The following is a 13,575-nucleotide window of genomic DNA, read 5'->3' on the forward strand; positions in this document are numbered from 1 at the left end:
CTGCAATGTTTTCTTGAGTTGCGTACAGTTCACTGCTGCAGTGCATCAAACAGCACAGCTGTCCCGTGCTATTTCTCCATAAAAAGGCCACTGGAAAATCCATCTGAACGTGAACCAGGTTGCAAACTGCTGCGCAAACTCTCCCAAGAAAAGAAGATTCCTGAAGATCTCACAGCTCATCTTTATCCCAGATATCATCCAGATCCACATCGCTGAGATCAATATCATCTTCAACTGGAAGCTGTGAGAAAGCAAGTTTTGAGCAAATGTTTGTCAGCAAGCAGCACTGCAGCATCACTGAGTTGGATCCTTCATAGAAAAAGCAAAGTTCCCTCCTATCATTTCTGGCTCATAAGAACTGACAGCACTTGGAGCATGGGACAACTGATCAGAGTTTAGACTGGACAAAGAATGTTTGCTACTTATTCATTAAATATACCCCATATAGAGTTAATTGCAATCAGACAAGGTAACAGAACTAGTACCATATTCACAGAATTATAGAATCATAGAATGGCCTGAGTTGAAAAGGACCACAGTGATCAGCTAGTCTCAACCCCCCTGCTATGTGCAGGGTCGCTGTATTTTCATTCCATCTGAAGTAGACCAAAGATTGTGATAACTGCCTTTTACAGCAGTGTTGAACTTTAAGCAAGAACATACTGAGATCACTCTGTGGGCTTTAACTTATGAACTCAGTAAAATCAGTACATCAAGAAATTTCCACAACTTTTGGGCCTTAGGTGCACGCGCTACGATCTTCCTTACTCAGCAGTGGTTAATAAAGCATTATTTCAGCCTCAAGGAACTGAACTTTCCTATGACATTCTGACAGGCAGGAGTGCCTGTCCGTAACAGGAGACAATGAACCTGGTGCCTACCTTGCTGTTAACTAATTCCTGCCACTGGACCACCAGGATGACTTGCTGCAGTTTCCCCCACTAGCCACACTGCCAGTTCTTAGTTGCTGTCCCTTTGCTTCTGAACTGTGCAGAACAGCAGCACTTGGAGACACAGAGCACTTCTTACCTCACCATCTTTGCCATCCCAAGGTTCAACTGCATGAATTTTAGGGAAAGCTCCACCTCCTACTGGTGCTGTAGAACCTCGACCAACAGACAGTTCCCTGAGAGGAAAGGAATTAAACAATTTTCTTCAGTTTCCATCCACCTGGAACAGGGCTTGCCTCAGATTAAAGGAAGATGCCTGACTACCTTTTTTCAGAAGATCTCAGATCTAAATTATCTTGAAGTAGCTTTTCAATTTGCAAAGCAGAAAGTGATAAACAGCCTTTAAAGCAGCACTGACAATTCACAATTAAGATTCCAAAGACGGAGAGAGACAAACACTAAGTTACACTGTTTCGTATTTCAGCAGTGCCCTCTGTAATACTCATGGACAAATGCGGGACCTTAAAGAGACGCACAATATACTGTTAATACAACTCAAAGAAGAGTCTCTAATTCCAGTTCTGGCAGTGACCTATTTTATGCAAGTCTGACTTTGAAAAGCTGGAAACGTTTCTTTTAAGCAGATCCTAAGGCCCTGCTGTCTCCAAGGGGTCCAGGATAACCAGCTCCTGCTTGGAGGCATCCCATCCTGCACCTGCTGCTTATGCTGGCTGAAGAAAGCTAACACTACAAGCTGAAGTGCTAATCCTTTTAAATACTTTCAGGGGCAAATAAGACACAGAACATGACCAGAAAGGTGACTTGTAGTAGAACAGCACTGATTACCAAATTCTAAGAACTCCTCTGGTTACTGCAGAAACAGAAGTTTTTCAAGATCAAAATTTACTTCTTGGTTTTCTAACTATTTTCAAAAGTCTTAGCAACACCACAATCAAATTCTAAATGGCTGACTTCCCGACTGTATCTGTTCACTACAAAAAGGTACTGCTTAACCATCGCAGTTCTATTGAAACTATTCCCTTTCTCCATCTTTATTTTGAGCCACAGCTTGTTTGAAGGATTCCTTACCTTAGAAACTCATTGATCCCTTGCTCACTGAAGGATCCTTTCAGGAGGGCAAATTTCATCTTCCGGGCATTAACAGCTGCCATTGCTGGATACCCAAAGCCTCCTATTCCCAAAGAGCTCTCAAGATCTGACTGAGCACCAGCTTCAGTCCACAGCCACCTTAGGGTAAGAAAAAAAATAGGAAATGGAAATCAGGAAAGGCACTACAGTCATTTTAGTCACACACATCTTGCAGCCCCGTAGTCAGCACCGCACTCTGAGCTGCCCTCAACAGAGCCAGCTATTCACATCAGCAGGGAACAGCAAGGTCTTCTACTAAGTAGAAGAAGAAAGTCACTCCTGAGCAACACTTCAGGCCATCCCCACTGCCACAGCTGCTTTTCAGCTGAATCACAACCATGCAAGGTATTCTAAGGAAACAGCTATGCTACCTACCTGAACAATTTTTTTTCTGCACCTCTAGCCTACATTAAGCAAGGTTTATGACCAAGTACTGACCACATCCCACTGCAGAGGATTTTCTGGACAAACACTAAAAGGCCAACATTTCACCCAGTACTGTTTTCTCACTGGTCAGGTCTCAGTTTCTCTAATACTTAGCAAGTCCACAAGGATCCTTTAGAAGCAGCTAACTTCCACATTTCTTCCTCACACTTTTATGCTGGTCTGCTCTTTCTCAGCTGTCAGCATCTGAACAAGTCTCACTTTCCATAGAGACCAACATGCATTCTAGAGGAAGAGAGGGAACCTGCTGGTTTGCTCCTTTAGAAGCATGAGATTTGTTAATAAGCTGCTTTTTTTTTGGGGGGGGGAATGCAACAGTCACACTGGCAGCATTACTCACCAGTAAAAGACTCAGAGTCTAAAATATCACCCTAAAATACTGTAGCATTCATTACAAGAGTACTTGATCACATTAATGCCTTGACAGCTTGCACAGGCAGGATTTGAGAAAAAAAAACAAAACGAAACAACAGTTTATTCTACTGCTGCAAGCACCTCTCAGCCCAGACAGCGAACAACCAAGATAGAGAATCCAGAACAAGGAACAACTCTGTCTACAGGTACATCACTGTCATACAAGATTCCTTCCCATCACCTCTGAAGATGTGCACATCTTATCCAAGAACACCAGGCCACTGTGCCACTTACCCCCACATTTTCTTTTTGTATTTCTCAGCCATTTTTAACATGACATCCAGGTAAGAATTCCTCCCCGAGGCTCCTGTTTGTCAGACAATTAAACAAGTTAAACACAACCACAGGCTTAAAGGGACAAATTCCCAGAGAAGACTACTTGCTTGTATGCCTACCTGTGTCAAGAATATGAGGCAGGACAGAAATGATGCAGAGCTGATGAGCATCGCAGGTAGTCTTCAGAACATCTTCACTAATAATCTAAAAGAAAGACAAAGAAAAATCAGTTAAAAATAAGACTTCTGTTATCCTGCTGTGACTGCACTTCCCTCCAACAGCTCATCAGCTCCATCTGACAAGGTAATAAGCGTTTGAAGCAATACAAACCTTAAAGGCACTGCCTGCTTCATGCATCCCTAACTACAAGAAATTCATAAAACCTTCTGTTAAGAGCTGCAGCAACAGGAAAACAAGCAGTACTACCCAAGGCTTACAGGGAACACAGCAAGCTGTTGCTCCTGCTCAAGATAACTGTCCTTGGACCGGGGCTGGTGCAAAACAAACCACTGGTCTAATTACTGATCACTGCAAACAGCACACCCAGACCTACACATGTGCCTGTTCTGTAGTAGTAGTTCTGTTGCTAGCATAAGGGGAGCCAGCAGGGTGCAGCATTTGCTGAAGACAAGGAAATGTAATTGCTATTTGATGAAGCAATCCCAATTACATCCCATCCTCAAAAAGGGAATCAATCCATTCACTCAGACCAGTGATCAACAAACTTTGACTGTGCACCCACAGTTTGCAGCCTTGAATATATTTAAACAAATTGTGTCCATCTGCTGTTAGTATTTTATAAAGCACACACAAAGACATTAAAAACATCAGGTGAAGATAGTCATCTCATTAAATGATCACTTTATTAACAGTAAAGATGTTTTTTCTTCCTACAGCTCAGCTGTAGGGTTGTCTCGTGCACTGAGGGTGCACATACCCCACTTTGTAGACAACTGATTCAGACTCCAATCCTCCTTTCATCAAGCCAGAACCAGAAGTCACCATACTGAAGGCAGAAATTTTTGGACAACAGGCTGTGTCAGCCTTCATACAACTCCTACTGGACAGCACACATAAAGTCCCACTGTCTTGTTCTTCACTCAACTTTTCACTCATTTCTCTCTCAGAGAATTCAGATGTACTGACACCAGTGCTGTTGGTGCCTTCACTGTACCGATTCTCAGCCCTTCAATGAACAGGACATTCACAGTAAGAATAACAGAAAACTACTTGCTATTGTTGCCTATTTCTGCCACGAAATGGTGCACAAGCAGCACAACTTGGCCGTTTCATGTACAATCAATACAGTCCTGAAAAAACTACAAAGGATATAATGGAGAAGAAATTTGAAAAATAATAAATGAAGTAGAGAGACCTCCAGGAGCTCAGGCGGTGGTGCGTTATCAGAAAACAGATCCAGAGCACGAGCAATGATGTCAGACCTGGTTCTTCCTCCATCATAATCAACAGGGTCTTCTCCTTTCTGGAATATTTTAATTGTGGGAAAACCACGAATCTGCAAGACAAGTTAAAATAACCAGCTAAATAAAGCTGAACGTTTATGGTGGATGGCATCCACTACTCTGCTGTACCCTACATTAAGAGGAAGAGATTTAACATCTAGGTGAATCTTAAAACACACTGCAAGGGAACAATGTCATTGCTGCTGCAACAATTCAAAACAGCGCTAACACTCTGAAACAATGTTTCAAGTTTTAGGACAGACAAGCGGCAAAGGCTTCAGCCTCAGATCACAGTGACTGAGCGTTGTGCACTTTCCACTTCCTAGGCACTGGTTTCCCAGTTTGTCTCAGGAGAGAGAGTGCAGTGCCCACAGGGCAACAGACGTGCCACAGGCTTCCTCTGCTACACTTCAAATGCAACACGCTTAGTGCTCCTGATTGCCAGCTACCTGCGCTCACAGGGAAAACAAGCAGCACAGCGTAAACCCCCCCAAATATTTAAAAAAAGGCAGCTTGCTTTGAGCACACAGCATAGCTGCTCAAGGCAGTTAATGCTGGCACAGCAACTCCTGACACACAGCTCAGAGCTGCGTATGTTCTCCAAGCATTCTCCAACACACACATCTGAAGGATGATCTCTCACTTCAGTTGACAGAGCCATTCAAGACGTTACAATGATAAACTGCTTTACTCATCAGCAACATTCAAATTTACCCCTTTCCTCTAACTCCTTTCATGTTGCTACTGACATTCAAGAATTAACTGCATACAAATTGTATGTGCCACTTAATACAACACAAGTAGTGCCAGGTTAAGATCAGTAAGATTGAAGGAAAATCTGGCTTACCAGGGACAGAAAAGAAAATGCCATCACTGCAAAGCACACTCACCCCATATCGGCCTGCCAGCATCTGATTGACTGTTGCATCTACTGCAGCCAGCTTGACTTTTCCCTTGGTTTGTTCCTTCACCTCAGTGGCAGCAGCTGCCCATTCTGGCTCCAGACTGAAAAACAAGATGATTGGTGTTCTGAGCTCCCCCAGATCTATAGCAGAAGCATAGCACATTCCAACACCACACAGCATGCTCCACTCAGGGGGAAAAGAAAAAGGATCTGCAGAATATAACAGCTAGCTGGATTATTCCAATGACATCCTGGATCTAAAGGGGTGAGAAAGTTAATCCACCTCTGAATCTTATTTCTGATAATCAGCAATTTTACTGCCGGGGAGGAGTGCAGCCAAAGCAAAAACAAGGTACTCTAAAAGCACATCACATTAAAAAACCAACCAACGAACAACTTCTGATATAACCAAAGCCCCTTTCAGGGGATGAAGGGTACTGCATGCAAACAACAACAAAGCAACAAAAACAAAGGAACTCACTTTTTGCAGTGCCCACACCATGGAGCATAGAACTCCACCATCCACACATCGTCACTGTTTATGACATTCTTATCAAAGCTGTCATCAGTCAGTTCAACCACGTCCTTCTTATCTCCACCTCCGCTCTCTCGGCTCTGTAAGAAACAAACAGACCCTCACGTGTCAGGCAACCAAAATCGGTTTCCCACACAAGGTATTCAGTGTTGTGTTGCACCAAATGGTCTTTATTTGAATATACAAAACAGGGGGAGTTAGGTCATACAGCTTTCCCATTTTAGAACTGACAACAAATGTATGCAGCCTATTCCCACAGCACTTTCAAAAAACAGCAAGTGAACCTTTTCTCATAAACAGCATTCAGGTCAAATTAACTACCAGGAGGATGCAGGAACACTTCCCCAGTTCTTCATGCTCAGATCAATCTGAGAACGAAGTGCTTCTACTTCCCATCACACCCATCTCTGTGCCCTGCTTTTGATACAAAACATGCCAGTGGGATATAAACCACATGGCACAGTCTAACAAGGGCTTCTATTCTTACCAACCTGAGAACGTGGATGCATGAAAAATGATTTTGAAATAGTAGTATGAGTCAGAAGCTTTTCCATTTATCTTCAGGGAGAAATGCAGCAAACCAACTAGAGCAAATACTACCAAATTTAAAGAAAACCTAAGAAACTCATCCCAATGCCAAGCAGGCTTCAAGACCCTTAATCTCTGGAAAGGTCACGGAGCAAATCCTTCCAGAAGGCATTTCCAACCAAATGAAGGATACAAAGGTCATTCGGAGTAGTCAGCAAAGATTTACTGAGGAGAAAACATGCTGACCTGATAGCTCTCTGTGATGGATAACCAGCTTGGTGGGTAAGGAGACAGCAGTGGATGTTACCTATCCTGACTTCATGGTATTTGTGACACTGTTTTCCCTAAAATCCTCATTCAGGAACTGATAAAAGCATAGGTTAGATAAGCAGGGAGTTGGACTGCAGTACTGCTGTGTTCAAAGGATTGCAATCTTCAGTGCTAAGTACCACTAAGTCACTACTGGTATTTGCCAAGGGCCAACACCAGCACAACACTGCTTCTACATCTTCCCCACCTTGACAGTGGGACCAAGTGCACACCCTCAGCAAACTTCTCTCAGTAAATGCCTGAAGCACCAGATGGACGTGCTGCCATCCAGAGCTACCTCAGTCAGATGGAGAAGCAGACTACCTCAAAGTTCAACACAGTGAGAGGTAAAGCAGTGCACCTGGAGATGAATAACTCCATGCACATGGTCCTGGTAGAGAACAGGTTGCACTTGATCTACTAAGGCACTCCTGTGGTGAAGAAGCCAGTAACCTCCTGTGTAGCATTAGGCAGGAGCTACCAGAAGGTTGAGGTAGGTAATCTTTTTTTCTGCTCAGCATTGGTGACAAACATATGCAGTGCTGGGTCCAGTTCTGGGCTCCCCAGTGTAACAGAGGCATGCTTACTCTGGAGTAAGTCTAGCCAGGGGGCAAAGCTAATTAAGGGCTTTGTGCATCTGACATAGTAGGAGAGGTTGAGAGAGCTGAGATCGCTAAGTCTGCAAGAAAGAAGGCCCAGTGAGAATCCTTTTTGTGTATATAAATTCCTGGGTGTAAGGGAATAAAGAAAAGCCAGATTTTTCTCTAATGTCCAGGGACCAAGCAAAAAATAAGGGTCCAAGTTGAGGCACAAGAATTCATTTTAAGCATCTAAGAAAGTGTTCCTCCTGTAAGGGTGATCATACACTAGTAAAGGCTGCCCAGAGACTTCAGTCCCTGTAGCCCCTATGTCCCTGACGTAGCCCAAAGCAAGTGCTCTAACTGACACTCTGCTGAGCAGGAGACTGGACTAGATAAAATTAGGAAGCCTCTTCCAACTTAGAGAATAGGGAGCACAAGCCTGTCTCCTTCTGCACAGGCCACCCTCCAGCTAAAACAAACCACCACCACATTTCCTCCAATACCTGTCTCCCAGAACTGTATCCTCCACTTCTGCCACTGAGACGGTCTTTCACCAGGGACCGAAGAGCGCTTAGTGCAGCATCAACAATGGCTTCACTTGTCCTGCCACCTGCAAAGCAACAAAAACGAATCATTAAAGCACCAAATTGCTTCTCAGGCAGGCCACTGAGTTAATTACAGGAGTAAGGAACAAATTCTCTCCCTTGGGATCCTTCAGGAAAAGCAGGGCTGGGCTGAGAGCGATACAGCAGTGCGATGCTGACTTAAAATAAAAGCAACAAGATTTACTTTCTGCTTTTCATATATGCACTTTATCTGATGGGGAGATGACTGTGGCAAGCTCCCAGTAAACAGCAGGAAATGAGTATTCTTCAGGAACTGCTTACCAACCTCCATCAAATAAAAACTGCTGACAGGACACACACAGCTGGTCAAACAAATCTCACCCACCTGTCTCTCTCCATTACCATACCACCACACATGGAAGAAATGCCACACGAGCCAGCACTAACAGCTAGTATCATTACTATATTCAGGAATGCTAATAGGCATGCAGCACATGAAAGAGTATCACACTTACCCTGATAATCTTCTGCTTTGTTTTTGTTGGCTCCAAATATCTTGATAGTTGGAAAACCTCTGACTCCATACTGTCCACCCAAGGATTGATGCTTATCCGCATCTACTGCACCTACTTTCACTACACCCTGTGGAAATAAGAACTAAAACTCAGACAAACCTTCTACAATGATGTAACACGGACTGTGCATGGTGGGAAGTTATTAGTAAGGTAAGAAAACAGCCACCAAATGAAAGGCGCAGCTCCTCAAAAAGCACTGAACTAGGGAACGCCTCATATGCTCATTTCTTTCTTCAATCTGAAAGCTTTACATAGTTTTGCCCCCAAAAAAGGAATATATATTTTACATTCTCCTTTTTTGGGAAAGAGCTCAGCAGATCACTGCGCAATCAAGTTTTCTACAATAAAAGCAGCACTCATCACCAGCAGCTTACAAAGCTGTGCTCAAATACTCAGTTCATGCTGTTCCTGTACTTCAAAAGGAGGGGAGAAGAGGGTGAGAAGAAGAAAAGAGAAACATGCTATTTTGGGGATAGCTGGATTCTACAGTCTTGTGGTCCTGTTAAAAGCAGTCTTGGAAAACAGCAATGGAAACTTACTGGGACAACACTGACTTGCTTCTTTCACTCTTTTTTATTATTATTTAACATTTTTAAATGGTCTTTTAATCACCTGGGACAGGCTGCTTCTGCAGCGGGAGAAGTATAATTAAACTGGTACAATTTGGGGGATTTCCATTCTGCTTTCATGTTTCTAAGCCAAATGACAGCTAGGCTTTACTCCACTGCCACAAAAGCACACTTGCGAGAAGTCAAACTTACTTTTAATGCTGTTGCAGCTTTCTTCCACTCAGGGGTTAGCCTTTGACAATGACCACACCTTTTGAATGAAAAAAAGAAACAGCAAAAAGTAACAGTAACATTCATTCCGATCTGCATCAGCAGCTCATGAAGTACAGGGCCTGGCGGGGTTTGAAATTACAGAACACCTGCACACTGCAAACCACAGGAGTTCTACCCAAGAAGAGGGGAAGAGACTATGCTACCTCAGATCATCCCTCAGCCACCTGAAGAGAAATGCCCCTGTGTTTTATATAGATACATATACATGCACACCTCCTTCAAGCCTTCCTAACACGTAGGTAAAAGTGAGCATCAAAATCCAGATTTGCACACAGTCCCTTCTGTTTCTAAAATGCTGAAAGATAAAATGGCTCTGTGATGAGGACTGAAAAGTTGATTCTAGAGGTAACTCCTTAATTAGCAGGAGTTTTTGGCACACCAGCTCCCACAGACATCTCCAGAAGACCCACAACTAACTGGCAACCAGCATACAATCATGGCACAATAAGTCTGAAGGGAAAGAGAAGCTGGCCATTTACTGAAACTACACTTGATTCCCACTGTTTAGCCAGGAAAGCTACAACAGCACTAGAAGAGACAGTAGGTCAAGTCTTCTCCTAAACCACCCAGTTCAAACACCTTCAGCCTGTTGCAGTGAAGGGCCCTTCATTAGGATGTGGAAGCTGTGGGCAGAGGATTTGTGCAAAGATGGAATACACATGATCAGACTTTACAGGCAGGTTGTTACAGAGGTCTGCTCTGAATACAAGCTGCATGGGAGAAAAGGGCAGCAAATTAAGATCCACAAAGCCAGTATTTATAAATGGTAAGCGTCCATTCAGATCTGCGCTTCACATCTGACTGAAGTTAAGACAGAACTGAAGAGCCTTCCAACTTATCTACTGCACTTGATAAGTCATTTTCAATTTTCATTACAGTTAAAACACTGAAGCAGTAAAATAGCATATAAGGCTTTGTTGTTACAGCATTTGCCCATTTTTCCCTTTTCTCTCTGATGAAGATACTTGAGAAAGAAATCTCAACTACAACTATTTTCTGTTTGTGACACCACCAAGCTGACACATGTACCATCAGTGAACGCTGGACTTATCAGCAACAGATTCCTATGTTTGCTCTTATCTTGCAGAAGCACCAAGTACACAGTTGTAATGCTCACCATGGGGCGTAGAACTCCACGAGCCACAGGCTCTCACTCTGAATGACCTCCTTGTTGAAGTTGGTTGGTGTCAGCTCTATCACATCATCACTGGCTGAATATAAACCGTTCACTGCCAGGAATAACGTGCAGCTCACTGTGCCTAGAAGGAAAGAATCAAAACAATCAGCATTCCCAGAAACCATTTTCAGCTCTCCTGCTCACGTGATTAAATCGTCTCCCCTCCTCTAGCAAGTCTTCACATCAGCAGAAAGAAAAAAAAAAAAAAAAAAAAAAAGGAAAAGGATTCCAGCTTGTAAAACAGAAGACAACGTGTATGCTACTCACTCACCACTTACACCATGATCCCACTGGACCATATACTACATTCCCTACAGTGCCTACAGCTATCTGGACCTCTGCTAAGCTGAGGATCTTCAAAGAACATTTTGTCAAAGCTACAACTCTAACTACAGCTGGCACCACACAGTCTTCCATGTGGATCCCCAAGATCAGCTACACCTTTTCTTCTTCAGTTCACTTTCATGGAACCTCCAAAACCATCCAACCATCTCTCCAGCACAACCTATTCTCAGTTGACTGCACTTAGCACACACACCTTTCATAGCATCACATAATGCAGAACTGTCCCAAGCAGTGTTAGCACAGCTATACTAATTTTAGGACCAGCATCTGATGCATTAGTAGCTTAACTACCTTCATTCTTTCTGAGGATGCTAATCCAGCATTGATTTGTCCATCTAGCAATAGACTGGAGAGCAGCTACTAAATCTCTAGTTAGCAACTTGAGCACCCTAGAGCTGTAACAACAGAACTCCCCATTGAAATGACACAAAGATGCAGCAAGCCGTTAAAATGCATTTCATGTTTCTGGTCACTTCTATATCTTATTGCTATTTGAGACTTTCCACGTACAATCTAACAGTCCTTTCCTCTATCTTGTCAGAATTAAGAGATGATATGATGATAACAACGAGCATCTTTGTAACGCAATTCATACAATGGAAGACTTTTTTTTTTTTAATCACTAAAGACTCAGGGAAGTAAAAGCTCAGACACTGAAGTCAGAACTAGGCAAAAATAGTCGGCTCTTCTGCAAGTGGCTACAATTTGCATAGCAAACTGCATATTTACTTCCTTCAAGATCAAATATGAGAGAAAGATACAGCTCAGAGATGCAAAAATTCCACAGCACCTATGTGGTACAGACTGTGCAGCATAACCTATGCATTAGCAGCCCTGCTCAGCAAGTCCAGTTACATTATACATATTCCGCAGGTGAGGGAAACAAAAAGTAACATGTTTTGGATGCTCAGAGGTCAGGGCTGAACTGCCACTGCAAACCAGTACCTTATCCACTGCGTAACACCCTTACAAGCATCTCTCAGCCCCTTCTCTCAGGGTGATCCTCACTGGTTTCCACCACCAGACTTCCATGTTAGGTTTAGTCTGTCCCTTCATTATTGCCTCAGTGCAGACCAGTACACATTCAGGGCTCAATCTCTACTGAGAACCCTTCCCAAGATGGAATGAGATGACTGAATTGAAACCAGCATGTTTTATCATCATTCAAGAGATCTGTGGCAAACACATTCAGCAACTGAACAGAGCTCACTCAACTACTTTAGTCACTTCAAATAGAAAAGCTCAAGGTCATGAAGAAGATCTGCCAAAGAGAACCCAGAGAAGAAAGCATACAGTGCAGTTTACCAAGGTCAGCACGCTGTGCTTTGGGTTTTATTCTAACTCTCACACACAAAACACGCAAGACTTAATCCATCCACAGCAAATAACAAGATCGTTTTCTACGGGCATTTAAGCCAGGAGAACGCACATCTGCAACTGCTTGAAATCCACAGCGGGCGGAACCAGTCAGATCAGCGGCCATCCGAAGCAGATTCCTCACGTAAGCAAAGCAGGCAGCCAGCAGTGCCACCAGCCCGGCCTCCAAAGAGCCACGTTACGCCCGAAGGGCCGGCAAGGAAAGCTACCGCCGCGGGACGTCACTTCGTGCCCCTCCGTATCGGAGCAGCGCCGCTCCCAGCCCTTTGTCTGCCGTTAATTCACCCCTCCTCCTCCTGCTGCTGCTGCTCCCCGCCGGGCCCTTCGCGCTTCCTCCGCCAGCACAGCGGCCACAGCTCATCTCTAGGCGCGGCCTGCCGCCCCCTCATACTCTGAGACCCCGCGGAACCCCTCCCTTCCCGACTACCGCACCGCGGCTCGCTCCCCGGCCCCACCGCCAAGCCCTCAGGAGCCCCCAGCGCCGCCCTTACCCCACCACACGCCGCCAGCTCCGCGCACCCCCATGGCTACAGCCGCCCGCCGCCACCGCCGCTCCTCACTGCCCGCCCGGCCCCGCCCCCACGTTCCCCGCCGTGTCCGCCGCCCATTGGTGGATGAAGCGCAGGCGCATTGGAATGGACCAATGGGAAGCGGCCGCGTGAGGGTCGCTAGGCGGAGGGGAGAGGTGCTGTGGGGCGGCGGGCGGGAGGAGGTGGGGAGGGGGTGTGTTCTGCGCCGTCTGTTGCGTTCCACCAGTGCGGTTTGGAAAAGTAGGTATAAAATCGTGGAATCACAGAATTGTGAATGTTGAAAAAAGCCACCAAGGTCATCTAGTCCAGCCCTCAACCCATCACTACCACACCCGCTTATCTTGTCCCTCCCTATGTATGACATCGGGACCCTGTTGAGCAGTGAGGCAAAATCCTCACAGCGCGAAATTATTCAGTGACAGGCTTTACGGCACGTAATTATTGCTAGAGAAAATTACTGACTCGTTTTGATCTGGCATAAGGAAAGGAACTGTATAGAGATGGTACGCTTTATTTTCCATCTGTGTTTTGCAGCAGTGATTTGAATGGCAGTGCTTGGTGTTTCAGCAGTCAGCTGAATGACAAACATTTCCATAGCATTAAGGGGAATATCTTGAGCTACTCAAGATATTCAAAATAAGAAACTTGTAACACGTTTATGTATTTGGTT

General features: G+C 44.5%; 1 protein-coding gene across 1 annotated transcript; it reads right to left on the reverse strand.

Moving 5' to 3' along the window:
• Positions 1 to 169: 169 nt before the first annotated feature.
• PDIA6 (protein disulfide isomerase family A member 6) lies at positions 170 to 12,900 on the reverse strand (the record flags this gene model as incomplete). Its single annotated transcript, XM_079532974.1, has 13 exons — positions 170 to 241; positions 1,030 to 1,126; positions 1,980 to 2,138; positions 3,132 to 3,204; positions 3,293 to 3,377; positions 4,549 to 4,689; positions 5,527 to 5,641; positions 6,022 to 6,155; positions 7,997 to 8,103; positions 8,575 to 8,701; positions 9,396 to 9,453; positions 10,594 to 10,735; positions 12,867 to 12,900. 13 exons carry the CDS (start codon positions 12,898 to 12,900, stop codon positions 170 to 172), a joined length of 1,344 nt encoding a protein of 447 aa, XP_079389100.1.
• Positions 12,901 to 13,575: the final 675 nt, after the last annotated feature.

The sequence above is a fragment of the Tetrao urogallus genome (assembly GCF_951394365.1).
Source record: "Tetrao urogallus genome assembly, chromosome: 2".
Taxonomy (NCBI): domain Eukaryota; kingdom Metazoa; phylum Chordata; class Aves; order Galliformes; family Phasianidae; genus Tetrao; species Tetrao urogallus.